The following is a 21,883-nucleotide window of genomic DNA, read 5'->3' as shown; positions in this document are numbered from 1 at the left end:
AAAGTTTTTATGGCATTTGTATTGTTTATTTTTAAAAGCAAATGGTGCTATGATGTGGTTACATGTAACTTTTAGTGAAGTGTACTAAAGAAATGGTAGCCTCTATCATGTAGCATGGATGTGACTGTGTAGTGTGTAGTACGTATTTTGAAGGCTGAGCTTTTGTGTTAATTTTTTTGTTGCGTACTTGTATGACGTTTTTAAATGGGTCCCACTTAATCCTACTTATCCCATCAAACTTTTAGTGAGTTGTCCACTACTCCCTTCATTCCTAAATATAAGAGCATATATAATCGGATCTCTCATACCCGTCTCAAACGCCTCGTCAGGCCGTCCAGTCATTGACCGGTCACAAAAACCCGACCCAACCGGAGCTCTCAAACTGCGGACAAATGCCCGAGCTGACCGACAACCCCCATATCCAACCCAAATATAGGGCGGATATGAGGAGGCCCGAGCGCATCCGCCACGTCAGCCTGGCACACCGCTGGCCCACCCCGACACCACAAAATCCCCCTTCGAAGCAAACCCTAGCTCATTTCACTCCGCTCCCCGAGTTTTCCCTTTCCCCAGTCTATCCAATCCATAGCGCTAACGAGCATGTATAGCATCGGGAGCCACTCCAACGGTAATTCCGTAGAAGAGGAGGATCTGACGCTCCATATCGCGCTCGAGCACTCGCAGGTCGATACGGGTGGCAGCTCCGGGTCTTGTGCGATGCCTCCTGTAGCCCGACCTTTTCCGCCCCATGCATGGATCTGCGAGGCCTTCCCAATCTGCTTAATGCGAGCAATGGTGGGTTCTAGTGCCCGCTCCGTCGGCGCTACGGATGTGGACTCTGGAGTCGAGGCACGCGCCGCCCACCATGAGAGGTAGAGTGCAAGGGAGAGGGGGAGGGTCCGACACGGTTGCGTAGTCCACCCTACGCCGCCGCGTGATGCCGGTGCCCAACGAGGAAGAGCGTCTCCTCCAGTGGGTATACCGTCGGTCATTTACCACGGCGGAGATAGACGCCCGACTTAAGGTGGCAGCGAGAACGGGGATGACCAGTGATGAATCTACCATCCCCGCCCCGATCCCCACCAATCTCGATACCCGCGAGCCCCGTGAAGCTTCGCGGGGACAAAACGGCCCATCCCCGTCAATAACGGGTACCCGGTATCTGTCGGGTATCCATGGGGATCTCAAAACTGTGTGGGATAGGTGTGATTGGGGAGAGCATGGTTGTTCGGAGAGGTGGAGAAAAACAATTGTGTAAAATATCTAGGTATTAATCTATATATTGTGCATTGGTAGTACGCATGACATAGTTTTTCGGGTATCCATGGAGTCCCCACGGGGGCAATTCTATCCCCATCCCCGCCCCGCGTGACTAACGGATACCCACGAGACACTACCCATGGGGTGAATTTGTCACCATCCTCGCTCCATGATAGGTAAATCCCCGCGGGTATCCGTCCCCACGGGGAATATTGCCACCTTGACGCCCAACAACCACTACTAGAAAAAAGCCTATAGCTAATATGGACATCAATGGCATGTGGTGCGCCACTGCTATATAGCTGTGGTGCACCACTGCTATATAGCAGTGGCGCACCACATACAGGTGCGCCATTAGTGTCCATATTACTAATGGTGCACCCTATGTCTGGTGCGCCATTACTATCTTTGATCTGGCCCCCACCCTTTCCTACACTTACCACTGGCGCACCGTGGGAAGTGCGCCATTACTAGTTTTAACTAGTAAAGGCGTACCACGTCCACGGTGCGCCACTACTAATATTTTTTTTCAGTTTTTTTAAAACTATTAATGGTGCATTCTTTCCAGGTGCGCCATTAGTAATCCTGGTTACCAATGGCGCATTCTTATGTGGATGCGCCATTGATAACCAGAAGTGAAAAAAAAACTCCCGCTCCCCTCCCCTCGTGGCTCTTCCTCCCGATCCAATTCAAGAAACTCCAGCTCTCCCCCCTCCGTCCGCCCCTCCCACCGCACCTGCCGTCGCCGGTTGGCCCTCCGGCGGCCTCCTCCACCGCACCTGCCGCCGTCGGCTAAACCCCCTGCTTCCCCCCTCGCCGTTGCGCCACCGTCCGCCTCGCACCGCGCCCTCCCCGCTCCCTGCCTCTCCCCGCCGCCGCCAGGACCCCCTGATGATGGGCGAGGACAAGGGCGCCGCCGCCTCCGCCGCGCTCCCCTCCTTCGGCTGCGAGGTTCACCCCGAGGTTCGCCCCCTCCCTCCCCCGCATTTTTAACATAGATGGTGGTCTTGTTCATGTGTTAGCTGATCTAGAACTTCCAGCCTCCACTGCCGAGAGAAATATCAGGTGCCAGAACTAGGACAACCAACCAATTCAGCATAGCACAGCTAGTAACCAGGCTTGGTGGAGTAAAAGGATTCCAGCTGAGCCCATTAAGGGTTGCTGGTGATGGTTTTCACATCAGCCCCCTTGGGTAAATGGACATACAATCTGTCTTGAACCAGTTTATAATCAGCGAAGACTCGCTTGTAAAGTTTGCCACTGTCATCTACGATAGCTTGAACTAGATGGTTAATCTCCTTTGCAATCTTAAGATCAAGCAGATCAGAGCAACATGGCTTCCTTAGCTTTGCCACTTCATCTTAGTTTGCCACATTTTTTACCTGTCAAGGTGAACACCATAAAGTGCAGTACATGTATGTAACTGCAAACCCACAATCGAATTTTCTATTCTCACTTTATCGGTCCTTCAGAATGTGCATCCAGCACAGTTTAGCTTCATCATGTCGAGATGATTATTAGCGTAAAGCCTCTGTTCCTGCCACTTCGCAAAGGAATTAACTTTACAGTCATGACCAAAGTGTAGGGCATGTGTTCCCATAGTTTAAGAGATGCTAGTGACAGAAGCTCACGTGTCATGTGAAGGACCATTGACTGTTGTCCCTAGAAGTCTTGAACTGATGATTATATTTGGTGTGTTTTAGTGTTTTTGAACAATGATTGTATTTGGTGTGCCTTAAGATGAACCTTGCTATTTTGATGCTATTTGAAGCTATTTGAAGTGACATGATTATATTTCAAGTGCATCAGAATAGCTTCAAATAGCAAACACACACCAAACATCAGTTTAAAACAGCATAACTAGAAGCTGTTTGAAATGACATGATTATATTTGGTGTGCTTTAGTGTTTTTGAACTGTTGATTCTAGTTATGCTGTTTGGTTGCCTTAAGATGAACCTTGCTAATGGCTTCATGGGTCACGACCATGCATTTTCTGGTTGATGTAGATAACTAAGTAGCTGTTGTTGTTAACTTGTGATGGTGTTGTTTAATCCTCACATTCCCCTCCTATGATATGATGTTTGCCAATTATTATCCGAACCAATTATTATCTGACAAAGATGAAAGTAGAATGCTGATGTTCTTTATTCTTGTTCATTCATGCTTTTCCTTTTTGATACTTCCCTTGCACCGAAATAGTGTTCTTCATGTTTGGTAGCTTTGCTTGTTTTGCCGGAATGTTGATTCATTTCCGTTCCGGCAAATTTCAGGCGCTCCATGTGTCCACTTTTTAGTAAATGTCATGTCCAAATTTTCTCTGTTTTAGGAATTGTCGTCTCACGACGAATACGTTATGTGCGAATACTGCCAAGACAAGCGCGGCCTTTGCGACACGCCTTTCCTAGTTGATGATAGGCGCTTCAACATCATGCTGGATGGGGACTTCGAAGTGGCTACAGTAAGTCACAACGACAAGTCTTTTTTCATAATTAAGCATGACTTCTTTTGCTTCAACTTATAATTTTTACTTTTTACTATTCTACTAGCGTATCCCCTGCCATGTGTGCATTGTACAATTTTACGGCAAAAGTATAACCATGCTCGGTCCTCAAGTGAACTATCTTTACCACCCTAGTTTCTTCACTACTAAAACCAATCTTATCCATGCAAGGCTTATGCATTTGAGCCTAATATACGTATCACCTTTGATATTCGTCCGGAAGATGAAATTGAAGGTAATATCGACATTTGGGTCGATGTGCAAACGCCTCCAGTTCTACCATTTTGTGAGTTTCTCAACCACATTTATTAAGTAATTTATATTGTTTATTTAAAAATAGTTGACAACTTATTTCCATTGACAGCTTATTTTCATTCTTCAAAAAATGTACGGAAAATGACAGAACCTATTACTACAATGATGAAGCAGAATTAACTTGTCAGGAGATACATCATCTTGTCCATTTTATCATTGATCTTGAGAAGTACAATACCAATCAGCAAACTTCCCCACATTATGGTCAATATGTGCCACTAGTGCACGTGGTGAACTACGGTAACATGCATGGAGATTGCATGGTAAGATTTTCTACTATTACGACATCCATGCATCTTTTGCATAAATTCTTGTAAAACTAAACTACATTGCTAGCTACAAAGCTAATACTATGTTTTTCAACAGAAAATTCCGGAAGATTGTGTGCCTCATGTGATGTTACCAAGAGGTAGCATTCATGTTATGATGATACGACCAGCGCGGCTAGGTCAGCCTAGGTATCTGATGTACACCTGTCCATACCGGATTTCTAAAACCGATGAAGTCATGACAATCAAAGATTGAAAAAAATGTATGGTCTATCCTAAAGAGCTACTTGGAAGCAACATTGTACGTAGGTCAAGAATTGGATACAAGATGATCTCCATTCTCCATAATGGAGAGTCAGGGCCTATCTTGTTTTTTGATATTCTACCTAAGCAGAGGAGTAGGTCCTAGGTTTAATGTGTTATTATGTGCTACAATGTGATGATGTGCTACAATGTGATGATGTGATGATGTGCTACAATGTATTAAATAGTATTGGTGGTAATGACTATGATGATTATTAGCTAGTTCCGAGATGATGTGATGATGTGCTACAATGTATTTTGTAACATGTTGATACGTCTCCGTCATATCTACTTTTCCGAACTCTTTTGTCCTTGTTTTGGACTCTAATTTGCATGATTTGAATGGAACTAACCCGGACTGACGCTGTTTTCAGCAGAATTGCCATGGTGTTGTTTTTGTGCAGAAATAAAAGTTCTCGGAATGACCTGAAAATTTACGGAGAATATTTCTGAAATTAATGAAAAATACCTACGCAAAGATCCACCTGAGGGGGTGTGCCAGTGGGCCACAAGCCCAGGCGCGACCACCCCCAGGCCGCACCAACCAGGCTTGTGGGGCCCACGTGGATCCACCGCCTCCAATCTCAGCACTACATATTCCGTTTCGCCCGGAAAAAAAATCAGAGAGAAGGATTCATCGCGTTTTATGATACGGAGGCCCCGCCAACCCTGTTATTCATCTGGAGGGCAGATCTGGAGTCCGTTCTGGGCTCCGGAGAGGGGAGATCGTCGCCATCGTCATCATCAACCTTCCTCCATCACCAATTCCATGATGCTCTTCATCGTTCGTGAGTAATCTCATCGTAGGCTTGGTGGACGGTGATGAGTTGGATGAGATCTATCATGTAATCGAGTTAGTTTTGACGGGGATTGATCCCTAGTATCCACTATGTTCTGAGATTGATGTTGCTACTACTTTGCCATGCTTTTAGATCTGAACCTATTATGTTGTCGCCAATATATGTGTGTTTTAGATTCTACCTTGCAAGTTATAGTCACCTACTATGTGTTATGACCCGACAACCCCGGAGTGACAATAGCCGGAACCACTCCCGGAGATGATCATAGTATGAGGAGTTCATGTATTCACCAACTGTTAATGCTTTGGTTCGGTTCTTTATTAAAAGGAGAACCTTAATATCCCGTAGTTTCCATTACGACCCCGCTGCCACGGGAGGGATGGACAATAGATGTCATGCAAGTTCTTTTCCCTAAGCACGTATGACTACATACGGAATACATGCCTACATTAGATTGACGAACGGGAGCTAGTTACTTATCTCTCCGTGTTATAGCTGTTACATGATGAATCACATCCGACATACTCATCCATCACCGATCCACTACCTACGAGTCCTTTAGTAATGGTCCTTGCTACGTTACTTTGTCGCTACTACTATTGCTACTGCTGTTACTTTGCTGCTGTTGTCACTACTGCTGCTACTTGCTACTGCTGTCACTACTGCTGTTACTTGCTGATGCTGTCACTACTGCTGTTACTTGTTACTTTGTTGTTACCTGCTGCAAGACTATTTTCCGGAGCCGTTGCCGGGGAAGCATAGCATTATTCTCAAGAATAGTCCCCCGTCAACGTGCTATTTTCTGGTGCCATTGATACAACAAGTTAGGAATAGTATGCCCTCAACAGACCTTTTTCTGGTACCGTTGTTATCATACCACTTTGCTACTGATACCTTGCTTGCAGTCACTAATCTTTCAAGTGTGGTTGAAATTGTCAAACTAAACTGCTAATACTTGAGAATATTCTTTCGCTTCCCCTTGAGTCGAATCAATAAATTTGGGTTGAATACTCTACCCTCAAAAACTGTTGCGATCCCCTACACTTGTGGGTTACCACCTGTGCACCATCTAAAAGTACACATGTTACAGTGATGACGATGATGACGATGATGATGATGATGTGCTACAATATGCTAAAAAAAATCCTAATATTCATAATAGTGGCGCACCATCTACAAGTGCACCATTAGTAAACCCACAGCAGTGGCGCATTTTTGGGCCTACTAATGGCGCACCAGGTGGTGCACCACTGTTATGTATATTAACAGTGGCGCACCAGGGGTGCGCCATTACTATTTATTAGTAGTGACGTGATAATAGTGGCGCACCTATAGTGCGCCATTAATAGGCAAAATAGGTGCGCCACTAATAACCTTTTTTCTAGTAGTGAACTCCGGAGGATCAACGCCGCACAACTCCAGCTCGGCATTGAGCAATCTGAGCGGGAGGCAGTGAGGCACTGGAGGCAACGAGGGTGGTTAAGCTCAAGCGCAAGCAAGGCACCATCGTCCGGTGCTTGCAAGGCTACATCGTCATCTTTGATTCCTCCTCCTTCGGAGGCTCCGACATCGATCCACCTCCTGCTGCGAACGCCTACAACATCACCGGCGACTGGAAGGGCATAGGGCCAACGAAGAAGTGATGAAGCTTGTCCTCTCCTTTTAGATAATCTAAATTAGTATGTAGTTAGGATGTGCCGGATCGTTGAAGCGTGTGATTTATGCCCATTTGGTGATCTTTTTGGTGATGTTTATATGAATTATGCCCGTTTGGTATCGACTTATATATCTGTTACCTGTCAATTATGATCGTTTGGTGATCTACGTATTATGTTACATGAATTTGTATGAATATATGGTGTCGGATATGAGATACGCGGATGTGGAGGCACGGATTTAGGGAGTACACGGTCACTGTCCGCGGACTCTCCCGGATGTGTCCGCGACGTTTGAGGGTCCGGTTTGCATGATCCGATGATATAAATCGTTTTAAAGATAGACTACATACAAAACAAAATGAGTGAATATATATTTTAAAATATTTTTATATACATTTATATGTAGTTTATAATGTAATTATTAAAAAAACTATATTTATAGAAAGAAAAAAGTACTTGTGAACAAACAGCGGTGGGACGAAATGGGCTGGCATTCCAATCCGCTTCAAAGCCAACTCAAAAAAGGAAAGGGAAAAGTTGGCTCCAAATCCGATTTGCCGCCATTGGTTGAAATGTTGGGGTGGGCCACCAAAGGAAACGCGCCAAGTCCCGGATCCATACCCCGACCCCAACCCCGAAGCCCCAGCACAGCTCGCCCGTCCTTAAAACTGGGTCCGCCGCCGACGCCTCTCCCTGCCTCCGGCGCACTCCCCTCCTCCTCGCCTCAAACCCTAGAATCCCCATGGCGTCGCCGGCGCCGCCCGGCTCTTCCTCCTTCTACTCAAGCGAGGGCGAGCTCGCAACCTTCCCGAACCCGTCGTTCGAATGGGAGGAAACCGGCCACCGCGTCTCTCCCTACCAGTTCCACCCGTCGCCGCCGCCGCAAACCCTAGCCCATGGCCTCGCCGCGGCCTCCCTCCAGACCGCTAGCGCGTCACCCACCTCGCCACCGCCTCCTCATGAGCCCGCGCCCGGCTTCTCCTTCTGCCCGAGCGACAGCGAGCTCGTGTCCTTCTACCTCCGCCCAAGAATCTCCGGCCAGCCCCTCCCGGACGCCGCCAAGCAGTTCCTCCACGAGGCAGACGTATACGCCACAGATCCAGCTTCCCTCGTCTCCGGCTACCTGCCAGGCTCAGCGAGGGCCAAGGGCGAGAGCAAGAACTGGTACTTCTTCAGCCTCGTGAAGCCCAAGAGCGCCCAGGACGCCCGCAAGAGTCGGATCGTCGGAGGAGGCAAGGGCTCATGGAAACAAGAGCGAGGGAACGACGTCGTCGGCGCCGAGGGCCACGCCGTCGGGCGCTTGGAGAAGTTCACCTACACACCCAATCCCAAGGAAGACAAGAAGCCGCCGGAGTGGCTCATGAGGGAGTTCAGCGTCGATCAGCAAGACGGCGGCCAGCCGAGGCCGGTTCTTTGCCTCTGCAAGATCTACCAGAGCCCGCGGTTCCTCAAGTCCGCCTCCAAGAACTCCGCGTCCGCGCGCAAGAGGAAGACGCCGGAAGACGAATCCCTGCACGCGTCTGCGCCCAAGAAGAGCAATGCCTCCATGGACGAATCATCCGCAGCCAGGCGGCAGCTCCAGTTTCCGCCATTGCTTCCTCCATCAAATCTGCCATCGCCCGTCCCTTCGCCCCCTCCTCCCGCACCAAATCCCGTGGTGGAAGTCGAAGACGACTTCTGGGAGCAGATTCGTGAGGACCCAGCGTTCAACTGCGGCTGGGAAGAGCTATGTGATCTCTCGCCCTGCTCATTGGCGGCAGTGGCACCGACCCCGCTGGGATCCAGCCATGGAAGTCAGTGCGCTTGACAGAGTTCTTACATACAACGGATATCTCTGAAGATGTCCACCTCCGGCCTCTCTCTACTGCTTCAGTTATTCAAAATCTCATCAGACCACTTCGGCTAAGTCACTTAGTTAAACTAGTCACAACCTTTACTTGTTACGCTTACTGTTTGCTAAGAGCAAGCCCTAAGCAATATACTCTATATCATATACTCTACGGCATCATGGGCTCATGGCTCAGTTTTGGGAACAATATATCATGCCAAATTTTGTAGCTACTCACGCGATGGCAGTTACGAATTACTGTTGACTCTTGGTTGTATCCTCTGTGATGGGATTACTGTTTGGTACCTTAACTAGAACATGATATGTACCCAATGCTCCGCTGTTAAGTTTGATGCTATCTTGTGTGCAATGTGGTTCTTAATTTCTGCAGTTGATAATATCAGCTCAATCTTGTTTCCCCTTTTCTGAATTTAGCAGTGCTACTGAATCGTTGAATATATGTTGTGTCCTGTTGTTCTCCATAAGCTTTGTTAATTCTGCAATATATTTGTTCTAGGCTAGAAACTGGTTTAGATTTGCTTACCCGGGTCTGTGTAACTACTGTATGCTGCAGCCGGACTTATGAATGTTCATCTGTTTTTTTTCTGAATGCAGCCGGACTTTTATAACCTGTTTGTTGTTGGATTTCTGGGTATTACTGCAGAATGGTCATAATTTGTAGCACTATTGCTGTAGTGAACTGAAGATGTGCTTGGTATTTTTATATGTGCTCAGAACTTGAAATGCGCTTTGTTTATAAAATAAAAATCCTGACACAGTTTGTGGCTGCTGTTTCTAGACGGGTCTTGCACATTCAGTAGTTTTTTGCCTGACAAGTCCTTTAACATATAACATATGTTTGTTTGGAGGATACAGGTGTTGTTCATTTGTTGGATTTTTGGGCGTTACTTCACAACGATCTTACACAATCTGTAGTGCAATTGCACGTAAAACTTTCTGACACAATATGCAGGCAGTTCCCTTTTCTTTTTTAGAGAAGGAGGTTAAACCCCCGGTCTTTGCATCAATCGATGCATGCGGTCATCTTATTAATTATTTCACAAATGTCTAACAGGAGTATACATCAATCCATCCAAAGCCACCACTCACATCTATAAAATGGATAATATGGAGTGCTCTCACTTCACATATCTAAGACCGGTGTTGTTTTCAATCCATCCACATAACGTATTGGAAATAACAGTCGGTGCAGCACACCTAAAACGCAGTTCCCTTTTCTATGTTTTTTTTTTTAGATTAGGATGATTACACAGTTTCGCTTGACAGGTGTTTTCCTTTTGCTGGAACTTGGAACTTGCTATAATCACAGGTGATTCATGGAACGACAGATACTTTTACATGCACAGGCAACACAGCTGATAGTTGTCCGCTGTCACTGGGCGTCTGGGCCTATGAGTGCTTCTTTCACCTCGGCTCGAACTGCTGACACACGAGGACTTACGAGGACTTGTTGTTCGATTTGTTCTCAGATTTTTTTATTTTTTTAAGAAGAGGAGGATGTACCCCCGGCCTCAGATTTGTTGTTCGATTTGTTCTCAGATGAAGAAGAAATAGTGCTTCAGTTGAGCTCCTGTCAACATGGGCCCAGAGCATCGGGTTGGGGGCCCTGTGATGGAAACCTAAGGGATCATGGAGGGGTTAGTGATGCTAGCAAGTTCTAGTTGGATCAGAAGATTGGGTTGTAAATTCTTAGACTTAGGATTGCAATTATGTATAATGATACGGTTATGGTTTTCCACTAATAAAGGGTTACGATTCTTAGCCTAAACATTCTGAACTCATTTGGGTGAATATTTTTGACTGCTGTGAGTGTTCATTGCTACAGTGTAAACCATTTGGCAGTCTTATCTAGTTAACCTGGTACGTTTCAGTGGCTGAAAGAAATTATCATGGCCCTACTTTCTACTTTTTTGATGCATTTAATAATCCAGCATGTGAAATAAAAGCAAAAAGAGTTCGCAAACTGGTACCAAACAGGGTAAATAATGCAGAGAACTATATTTGTTTTCTTCTCAAGAGAACCGGGCCCCACACACCATAAAAACTTCGAAATGAAATAAGTAGAGCACCTCACAATGAAAAGAGACAAAATTTCTCTTTGCTGACTTGCAAGAGCAACTCCAACCGGACGGGGATTTCGTCCGTTTGGGTCGTCCGTCGGCTCCGTGTCCGTTCGAGTTATGATTTGGGTCGGCAGTGCGTCCAACGCGTCGACCCATATTTGTTCGTCTGATCGGCTAGCCGCCGGTTTTTGAACAAATATATATATTTTGCATATTTTGCAACAGCAAATGATATAACATAGTTTCATACTCGAAAATAAAAATATAGCAAAGTTTTACAAGCCCAATAGAAATTAAATTGTCTATAAAATACACCTATTGATTGCCAACATGATCCCACGTATGCTCAACCAAATCATTTTGCAACTGAATATGAGTTTTCAAATCATGCATTTCATGATGGAATTGGGTGAAGTGTGCAAATGATGCCGCTTCTCCGTCATGCTGAGGCACCACATTGTCACCCTGAAATTCAAACCCTTGATCGTTTAGACGTTCCGGACGCTCATCCTCTACGATCATATTGTGCATGATCACACAAGCAGTCATCACTTCCCACAACTTCTTGGTGCTCCAAGTTCTAGCAGGATACCGAACTATGCCCCATCGAAATTGTAGAACACCAAAGGCACGCTCGACATCCTTCCTTGCACTCTCTTGCTCTTGGGCAAATCTTTTCGTCTTCTCTCCTACACTACAGGGTTGAAGATTGTCTTCACAATAGTGGTCCACTGTGAATAGATTTCGTCAGCTAGATAGAATCCTTCACTACTAGAAAAAAGGCTATTAGTGGCGCACCTACTTTGTCTCTTAATGTGCACTATAGGTGCGCCACTATTATCACGCCACTACTAATAAATAGTAATGACGCACCCCTGGTGCACCACTGTTAATATACATAACAGTGGCGCACCACTTGGTGCGCCATTACTATCCCAGACACTAATGGCGCACCACCTGGTGCGCCACTAAAGTGCAATTTGGTGCGCCACTACTATGAATATTAGGATTTTTTTTTCTTTTCTGATATTTGTACAGGTTACAAAATACATTATAGCACAGAATATAAACAGCAGATTTATCGAATACAATAGAAGATTAGTCTCCGAATACAATTCATTATATTAGTCTCTGAATTTAAAATAACGAACAAAGTTAGAACATTACAAGTCTCGAGACCGCGAGTAGCGAGTTTGTCTTCACATTACAAGTCGATATCTAAACTACCATCACATAGAAGAGGGTTGTGGTCACGATGAGCATCATCGTGATGAAACTGATCTTCATCCGGTTCCTCCTCCGCTCCCTCCTCTCTTCCGCTAGATAGCGCGCGTATCTAGCTTCCGCCTCCGCCCTAGTGGTGTACCCTTTGTAACTGTTACCGCTGAAACGGTGAACCTGTCTCCGATACTCCTCCCAGTCGTCGTAGACTCCGGGAACCTCACCCTTGTACACGACATACGACGGCATCTCTATGCACTATATATAAGCAATATGTAAGTATGCAACAAAAGGATCGGAAGAGAAAAGCAACACATTAATAGCACGATGGTCCTACTAATAAATAACATTGACTACACATATAAGTTGAACGACTGTCCAAACTAAAGAGACATACAAGTTCATTAAAGTTTAATTACAAGATAACATCAGTACTTTCGACTCGACTAAGGAACCGGAGCGTGGGTGACCGTTGATGTTAACATTGACCGGCGGGTTGTTGCCTTTGGAAAGCCTTGCAAACACCGGTGATCGTTGAAGCACGTTTATATCATTGTGCGATCCAGCCATGCCAAAGAAAGAATACCAGACCTAGAGATCTTTAGAGGCCACGACCTCAAGTATGACAGTGCAAGCCTTGACATGCCCCTTGTACTCGCCTTGCCAAGTAGAAAGTTAGTTCTTCCATACCCAGTGCATGTAGTCTATGCTGCCAAGCATCCCTGTGAAGCACCGGCTCGCATTGGTCGGCAACAAGCGTGCTGTGTCTGCAGCAGTCGGCTCTCTCCAACACTCAGGGCCAAACACTGCAATCGCAGCCTTGTAGTATCTGTATAACGACTATGGGCATGTAGACTCACTCATACGGGCGTACTCATCGATAAGATCACCGGGTACTCCAGAAGCAAGCATCCAGATGGCAGCAGTGCATTTCTGATAAGATGAGAAGCCAATCCTTACAATGGCATCCTCTTTCACTCGAAGTAGTTATCGTATCCGACCACCCCCTCTCGAATCCGTTTGAAAACATGCCTAGCCATACGGAAACGATGCCAGAATTTCTGGTGTTTGAAGAGCGGATTGCTTGTGTCAAAGTATTCCTTCCATAGAAGGAAATGGCCGCTCTCTCGGTTGCGATTTAACGCCGGACCATGCCCCGGAATTGAACCCGGAACAGCGGCCGCTGCCTATTAATGTGGTCATGGACCAACATGGCAATCAGCATATCCTGATCATCTGATGAGGAATCGTCGGAGTCACATAGAACATTATGAAAAAAGAACTCGTCGGCGCAGTCCATTTTGTACCTTAGTCAAACTGTCGAACAACTTGCGGGCGTGGACGACGAAGCTGACCGACGATGACGTGTTAGGGTCGGGGAAGCTGCGGTGCCCCGACGGCGATGCGGGTGGTGTGGGGTAGGCATTGCAGTATTAGAGGAGGCAACCAAAACTTGGCGGCGGCGGTGGCGGCGAGGGGGCTGGGGGCGAGGCGAGGGGGTGGAGAATGACCAATGTGCCAAGGACTGGTGGGCCATGGAATGGTGGAAGCGCGCGTCGTCCCCGTCCGCTTTGTGTCCCCGTCAACCCAAATCAGGCTCAAAATTGGGCCGGAAATGGGTGAGCAGGCGGACGAAAAGCGGACGCACGTCCATTTGGATCAGTGCGTTGGGTCGTCTTTTATGTTCGCGCGGACCCAGACGGACGGCGGCAGATGAAATGGATCGCCCCGTTGGAGTTGCTGTGACTTCTGTCAGACTTTCGAGTTCTACTAGTTATAAATTAAATTCTTGCATCATAGTCAACTTCTTAATGAAGTGTTATGATATAGTTCAGTTTTGTTCATGCATCTGTTTAGGTAGGTCTTATGGAGATTGCTCAAAATTGTGGTGCTCTTGAATTACTGTATGCACAACCACTGTCTCGATGTAGTTCTACATCGATATGCTTAAGCTTTGCTAGAACTGCAACTATGCACCCCAAGGGCACAAGATAACGTTCAAGACTACCAGATAGACCTACTATGGATCCTCAGTTTCATGTCGCAGACACATTGGAATGTATTGTTACCTCTAGGGCCCCGCGTCGCCCCCCGCTAGGGCGGCTCGGGTGGAAACCCTAAACTGCGCCACCGGGCACCTCCATCCCCATCCTCCCCTCCATCGCCGTTGGAGGAAGCCGTCAGGCAAAGCCCTGGACGGCTCACGGCGGCGGCGGAGGATCTCTTCTCTCCCACGTCGGATCGGGTGAGGCGGGTCACCCCATGGCGCCGGGGCACTTCTCCCGATCTGCGTCGCGGCGGCACGAGAGTTTGCCTTCAACGACGACGCAAGGTTGCGTCGTGGGGTTGGGCGGAGGCGGCGGAGCTGCAGAGCTTCGTGGAAGATCAGGTGGTGCTTGCTGCTCGGTGAGTTCGGGTGGCCGTGGCGGCCATGGTCCTGGTGGCCGGCGACTCAACGGGTCGGCAGCGGCGGAACACGACCGGTGGCAGCGGCGATGTTCGGCTTGGATCCCGGGGCAGCGACCCTGGAAGGTGGCGACATGTGAAGCTCGGGCTTGCCGCGGCGACATGGCGTGGTGTAGTCCCTGTCCAAGGCGGATCTGCACCGACGATCTTGTGGTTTTTTTCTACGGATTGGTTCGGGTCAGAGACGGTGACGAGCGCGCGGGATCCATCTCGGCGTCTCTCGCGGTTTGGCAACGTGGGGTGGAAGCCCTTCCCCTAGGCTCCAGTGTAGGCACACTCAGGTAGTGGCCGGTGCACCATGGCTCCTACGGTGGCAGTGTTGTCGTGGACGGTCGCCAGATCTAGGCGGCTAGATCTGGGGCTTTGAAGGCAGTCGGGACGGTGCATAGGTTGTCAGGTGGTTTTCTTTGGGATGGATCCGGGTGAAAACCTGGTCTTTGGCCGGTGGCCGAAGCCGATGATGACGGCACCCATATCGTTGTTTCCTTCATGAAGGCATCATCGAGGTGAAGCTCCCAACTCCACCGAATATCTCTGGGGAAACCCTAGATCAGCAGATCGGATGACGACGACACTCTTGTGTCATTTCCCCCTTGGGGCGTCATTCTTGGAGGCGTACGCGGACACGAGGGACAAGTGGATGGCATCTTTGGTGGAGCGGTGCTTCATCCTGCATATTCATGGCGGTGGATCTCGACGGCCTGGAGCAGTGGAGGCTCGACATCCGATATGTGGCGATGGACTCGGGCAGGAGGACGACGTTGTCTGGCGTCGTGGTGACGTCGATGGCAGAGAGGCCGGACACATCTCCAACGTATCTATAATTTTTGATGGTTTCATGCTATTATCTTATCAAACTTTGGATATTTTGCATGCCTTTTATATATTTTTTGGGACTAACTTATTAACTCACTGCGAAGTGCCAGTTCCTGTTTTTTCCATGTTTTTGACCCCTTTCAGAGGAGGATTTTGAACGGAGTCCAAACGGAATGAAACTGCCAAAAAGATTTTTTCCGGAACAGAAAAAGATCGGGAAGCCGGAGAATCAGGGCAGGGGGCCACCAGGGACCTCACAAGCCCTCATGGCGCGGCCAGGGGGGCCCGCGCCCCCTGGCTTGTGGGCTCCCTGAGCCTCCATTGCCCTAGGTTTTGCGCCTATATATTCTCTAAAATTCCATAAAAAATCAGGAGATCATCGAAAGTACTTTTCCACCGCCGCAAGCTTCTATCTCCGCAAGATCCCATGTGGGGCATGTTCTGGTGCCCTGTCGGAGGGGGATTCGGATACGGAGGACTTCTCCATCAACACCATGACCTCTCCGATGATGCGTGAGTAGTTCACCATAGACCTACGGGTCCATAGCTAGTAACTAGATGGCTTCTTCTCTTTCTTGGATCTTCAATACAAAGTTCTCCATGATCTTCATGGAGATCTATCCGATGTAATCTTGTTTTGCGGTGTGTTTGTCGAGATCCGATGAATTGTGGATTTATGATCAGATTATCTATGAATCTTATTTGAGTTTCTTCTTATCTCTCTTATGCATAATTTCATCTCCTTGTAATTCTCTTCGAGTTGTGGGTTTTGTTTGGCCAACTAGATCTATGATTATTGCAATGGGAGAAGTGCTTGGTTTTGGGTTCATACTGTGCGGTGACCTCACCCAGTGACAGAAGGGGTAGCGAGGCACGCATCGTGTTGTTGCCATCAAGGGTAAAAAGATGGGGTTTTCATCATTGGTTTGAGATTATCCCTCTACATCTTGTCATCTTGCTTAAGGCATTACTCTGTTCGTCATGAACTCAATACACTAGATGCATGCTGAATAACGGTCGATGTGTGGAGTAATAGTAGAAGATGCAGAAAGTATCGGTCTACTTGTCTCGGACGTGATGCCTATATGTATGATCATTACCTTAGATATCGTCATGACTTTGCGCGGTTCTATCAATTGCTCGACAGTAATTTGTTCACCCACCGTAATACTTGCTATTTTGAGAGAAGCCTCTAGTCCACACCATATTTTCAGCCTTACTCTTTTTCTTCGTTGCACTTTCTGCCTTCAGATCTCACTTTGCAGACAATCTTGAAGGGATTGACAACCCCTTTATAGCATTGGGTGCAAGCTCTTTTGTGTTTGCGCAGGTACTCTAGACTAGACGAGATTCTCCTACTGGATTGATACCTTGGTTATCAAACTGAGGGAAATACTTACTGCTCCTGTGCTGCATCACCCTTTCCTCTTCAAGGGAAAAACCAACGCAAGCAAGTCTCCGTCAACGTGTCAATTTCTGGCGGTGTTGTTTGAGAAGTAGCAGAAGGATTTCTGGCGTCGTTGTCGGGGAGGATCAAGTCAAGAACTCATCCAAGTAAGTGTCGCAGACTCATATCTTGCATTTACTTTGTTTGCCAGTTGCCTCTCGTTTTCCTCCCCCCCACTTCACAATTTGCCTTTTTCGTTTGCCTTTTTCGTTCGCCCTTTTTCCCGCTTGCTCTTTGTTCGCTTGTGCGCTTCCTTGCTTGTTTGCCGAAGTCACCATGACTGAAAACACCAAACTTTGTGACTTCTCGAATACTAATAATAATGATTTTATTAGTACTTCGATTGCTCCCGCCACTAGTGCGGAGTCATACGAAATCAATGCCGCTTTGCTGAATCTTGTTATGAAAGAGCAATTCTCCGGCCTTCTTAGTGAAGATGTCGCATCCCATCTCAATACCTTCATTGAGCTTTGCGATATGCAAAAGAAGAAATATGTGGATAATGATGTGATTAAATTGAAGCTTTTTCCCTTTCTCTTTGCGAGATCGCGCAAAAACTTGGTTTTCTTCTTTGCCCAAAAATAGTATCGATTCTTGAGATAAGTGCAAAGATGCTTATATATCCAAGTATTTTCCGCCGGCTAAGATTATCTCTCTCCGTAATGATATCATGAATTTCAAGCAACTTGATCATGAACATGTTGCACAATCTTGGGAGAGAATGAAATTGATGATTAGAAATTGTCCCGCTCATGGCTTGAGTCTTTGGATGATTATACAAATCTTCTACGCTGGCTTGAATTTCGCTTCTAGAAATATCTTGGACTCCGCCTGAGGTGGAACATTCATGGAAATCACGTTAGGGGAAGCCACAAAGCTCCTAGACAATATCATGACGAACTACTCTCGGTGGCACACTGCTACTGCAACAAAAGACCTTCCAACGGCGCCACAAACAAGCGTGCTGACGGGAGACTATTCTTGTCTTGATACTCCTTAGCAACGACACCAGGAATCCTTCTGCTACGGCTACGCCTTTAGGGACTTCCTTGGCAAATATGCAAAGGATTCCCCCGTGGTCTTGGAGCCTTGCGTTGGTGTTCCCTCGAAGCGGAAAGGGTGATGTAGCACAGCGGCGGTAAGTATTTCCCTCAGTTTTGAGAACCAAGGTATCGATCCAGTGAAGGAATATCACAAGTACGTGCACAAACACAAAGAGCTTGCAACCAACGCTATGAAGGGGTTGTCAATCCCTTATAGATTGTTTGCCAAGTGAGAGCTGAAAGCAAAAAGAAACAAAGCAAAGTAAAAGCGAAAGTGGAAACGATAGGTGTGAATAGACCCGAGGGCCGTAGTGTTCACTAGTGGCTTCTCTCATGAAAGCAAGTAGACGGTGGGTGAACGAATTACTGTCGAGCAATTGATAGAACCGCGCAAAGTCGTGACGTTATCTATGGCAATGATTATATCTATAGGCATCATGTCCAAAACAAGTAGACCGATACTTTCTGCATCTACTACTATTACTCCACACGTCGACCGCTATCCAGCATGCATCTAGTGTATTAAGTCCAAAAGAACAGAGTAACGCCTTAAGCAAGATGACATGATGTAGATGGACAATCTCATATCTACGATAAAAGCCCATCTTGTTACCCTTGATGGCAACAACACGATGCGTACCTTGCTGGCCCTTCTCTCACCGGGAAAGGTCACCACACGGTATGAACCCAAAACCAAGCACTTCTCCCATTGCAATAATCATAGATCTAGTTGGCCAAACAAAACCCAAGACTCGGAGAGACTTACAAGGATATCAAATCATGCATATAAGAAATCATCAAAGACTCAAATATATATCATAGATAATCTGATCACAAATCCACAATTCATTGGATCTCGACAAACACACCGCCAAAGAGGGTTACATCGGATAGAACTCCATGAAGATCATGGAGAACTTTGTATTGAAGATCCAAGAGAGAGAAGAAGCCATCTAGCTACTAACTACGGACCCGTAGGTCTGAAGTGGACTACTCACGAGTCATTGGAGGGGCGATGATGTTGATGAAGAAGCCCTCCAACTCCAAAGTCCCCTCCGGCAGGGCACCGGGAAGGGTCTCCAGATGAGATCTCGCGAAAACGGAAGCTTGCGGCGGCGGAAAAGTGTTTTCGTGGATGCCCTGATTTTTTTTGGATTTTTAGGGAATTTATAGGCCAAAGACCTAGGGCAGGGGAGCGCCAGGGGGGCCACAAGCTTGGTTGCCGCGGCCTCCCCCTGGCCGCGGCAACAGGGCTTGTGGGCCCCCTGTGGGCCCACTTGCTTGGCCCTCAAGCCTCCCGATCTTCTTCCGTTCTGGAAAAATTTTATTTCGGGGATTTTATTCCGTTTGGACTCTGTTCCAAAATCAGATCTGAAAATAGTCAAAAACACAGAAAAAACAGGAACTGGCCCTTGGCACTGAATTAATAAGTTAGTCCCGAAAAAGATATAAAAGGTAAACAAAACATCCAAAGTTGACAAGATAATAGCGTGAAACCATAAAAAATTATAGATACGTTTGAGACGTATCAAGCATCCCCAAGCTTAACTCCTGCTCGTCCTCGAGTAGGGAAGTGATAAAGAATGAATTTTTGATGCTTTCATGCTACCTAGCATAGATGTCCTTTGTAACTCCTCTTATGTGACGTGAATGTTCAGATCCATTAGATTCAAAACAATAGTTTGCTATTGACATGGAGACAATAATACTTCAAGCAAACTAGCAAAGTAATCACGAACTTTCAAAATAACAAGGCCAAAAGAAAGTTATCCCTACAAAATCATATAGTCTGGCTATGCTCTATCATCATTGCACAACGAATTTAAATCATGCACAACCCCGGTATTGGCCAAGTAATTGTTTTCACACCTTTACTTTCTCAAACCTTGTCAACTCTCACGCAATACATGAGCGTGAGCCATGGTTTTAGCACTATAAGTGGTGTGGAGTGTGGTGGAGGTTGCAAGACAAACAAGGAGAAGGTGGTCACATTGACTAGGCATATCAATGAGCTATGGAGATGCTCATCAATATATATCAACGTGAATGAGTAGGGATTGCCATACAAATGATGCACCAGAGCTAAGAGTATGGGAAAGCTCTTAAAGAAAACTAGTGGGTGTGCATCCAACTTGCTTGCTCACGAAGACCTAAGGCAAATTTGAGGAAGCCTATCATTGGAATATACAAGCCAAGTTATATAATAAAAATTTCCCACTAGCTATATGGTGGTGACAAAACGAGAGACTCTCAATCATGAAGATCATGGTGCTTAATATGCACAAGTGTGGAAAGGTGGTAGCATTGTCCCTTCTCTCCTTTTCTCTCTTTTTTTTGGATGGGCTCTTTGGCCTCTTATTTATTTATTTATTTTGGTGGGCATCTTTGGCCTCTTTTATTTCCTCACATGGGACAATGCTCCATCAATGATGATCATCACACTTACAACTCAAAACTAAGAGCAATGATGACTCTATATGGAATGCCTTCGGTAGTGTACCGTGACAATGATCTAGCATGGCATAGACATTAATGGAAACATCATGCTAGCTATCTTACGATCATGCAATGGCAATGTAGACGTGGTGGCACATGTCATGGTGGTAGTTGCATGGCAATATATCTCGAAATGACTTTGAAAAAGCCATAGTAGGTAGGTATGGTGGCTGTTTTGAGGGAGGCTAATGGTGGGTTTTGTGCACCGGCGAAAGTTGCACGACACTAAAGAAGATAGTGATGGTGGAAGGTGAAAGTGCATCTAAACCATGGACTCAATGTTAGTCATGAAGAATCATATACTTGTTGCAGAAGTTTTATTAGTAATCTAAACAAAGCATTCAACGCATACTCCTAGGGGAAGGGTTGGTAGGTATAAACCATCGCGCGATTCCGACCGCCACACAAAGGATGACAATCAATAGACTAATCATGCTCAGACTTCATCACATAGCGGTTCACCATACGTGCATGCTACGGGAATCACTAACTTCAAAACAAGTATTTCTAGATCCACAACACCTTACTAGCATAACTTCAATATTGCCATAACCACAACTCAAAACTAGTTGAGATGAATCAAACTTCTCTAACTATTCAAAGCACATGAAGGTGGAAGTTTTTGTATCCCTTTTGATAACTACCCCTTTTGAGACTACTTTCAAAGCATAGATCAACTACCAAGCCATGCACTGCCGTGCTCTAAAAGATATAAGTGAAGCACATAGAGCAAAAGCAACTAGCTCCAAAAGATATAAGTGAAGCACATGTGAGCTAAATTGTCTACCAAAGGATATAAGTGAAGCTCGACAAAATCACGGTGAGTGCATGTCTCTCTCTCTAGGTGTGCAGCAAGGATGATTGTGACATAACAAAAATAAAAGACTCCTACGATACAAGACACTCCAAGCAAAACACATAACATGTGGTGAATAAAAACATAGCCCCAAGTAACGTTACCGATGGATTGAAGACGAAAGAGGGGATGCCTTCCCGGGGCATCCCCAAGCTTAGGCTTTTACGGCATCCTTGAATCAACTTGGGGTGCCTTGGGCATCCCCAAACTTGAGCTCTTGCCACTCTTTATCTTTTTGTCCATAAGAACTTCACCCAAAACTTGAAAACTTCACAACACGAAACTTAAACAGAAACTCGTGATAACAGTAGTATAAGAAAGCAAACCACCACTTCCTAAGGTACTGTAGCTGTCGTGGGTATAAGCCTGACAGTAGATATGTAGGGTACGAATGAGATGGGCAGAGTCCTAGCTACGGCGAGGTTGTATGAGTTCAGGCCCCTCTACGGTGGAGGTAATAGCCCTATGTCTCAGTTCTCTTGGAGCTTGTTACCGAGTGTAATATGGAGTACAATGTTTT

At 46.3% G+C, this 21,883-nt stretch overlaps 1 protein-coding gene across 1 annotated transcript; it reads left to right on the top strand.

Moving 5' to 3' along the window:
* The first annotated feature begins 7,848 nt into the window (after positions 1-7,848).
* LOC123441981 (NAC domain-containing protein 72-like) lies at positions 7,849-9,364 on the top strand. Its single transcript, XM_045118133.1, has one exon. It carries the CDS (start codon positions 7,849-7,851, stop codon positions 8,911-8,913), a length of 1,065 nt encoding a protein of 354 aa, XP_044974068.1. The 3' UTR covers positions 8,914-9,364.
* Positions 9,365-21,883: the final 12,519 nt, after the last annotated feature.

This window comes from Hordeum vulgare, chromosome 3H (assembly GCF_904849725.1).
Source record: "Hordeum vulgare subsp. vulgare chromosome 3H, MorexV3_pseudomolecules_assembly, whole genome shotgun sequence".
Lineage (NCBI taxonomy): Eukaryota > Viridiplantae > Streptophyta > Magnoliopsida > Poales > Poaceae > Hordeum > Hordeum vulgare.
This window is presented reverse-complemented; position numbering and strand designations above follow the sequence as displayed.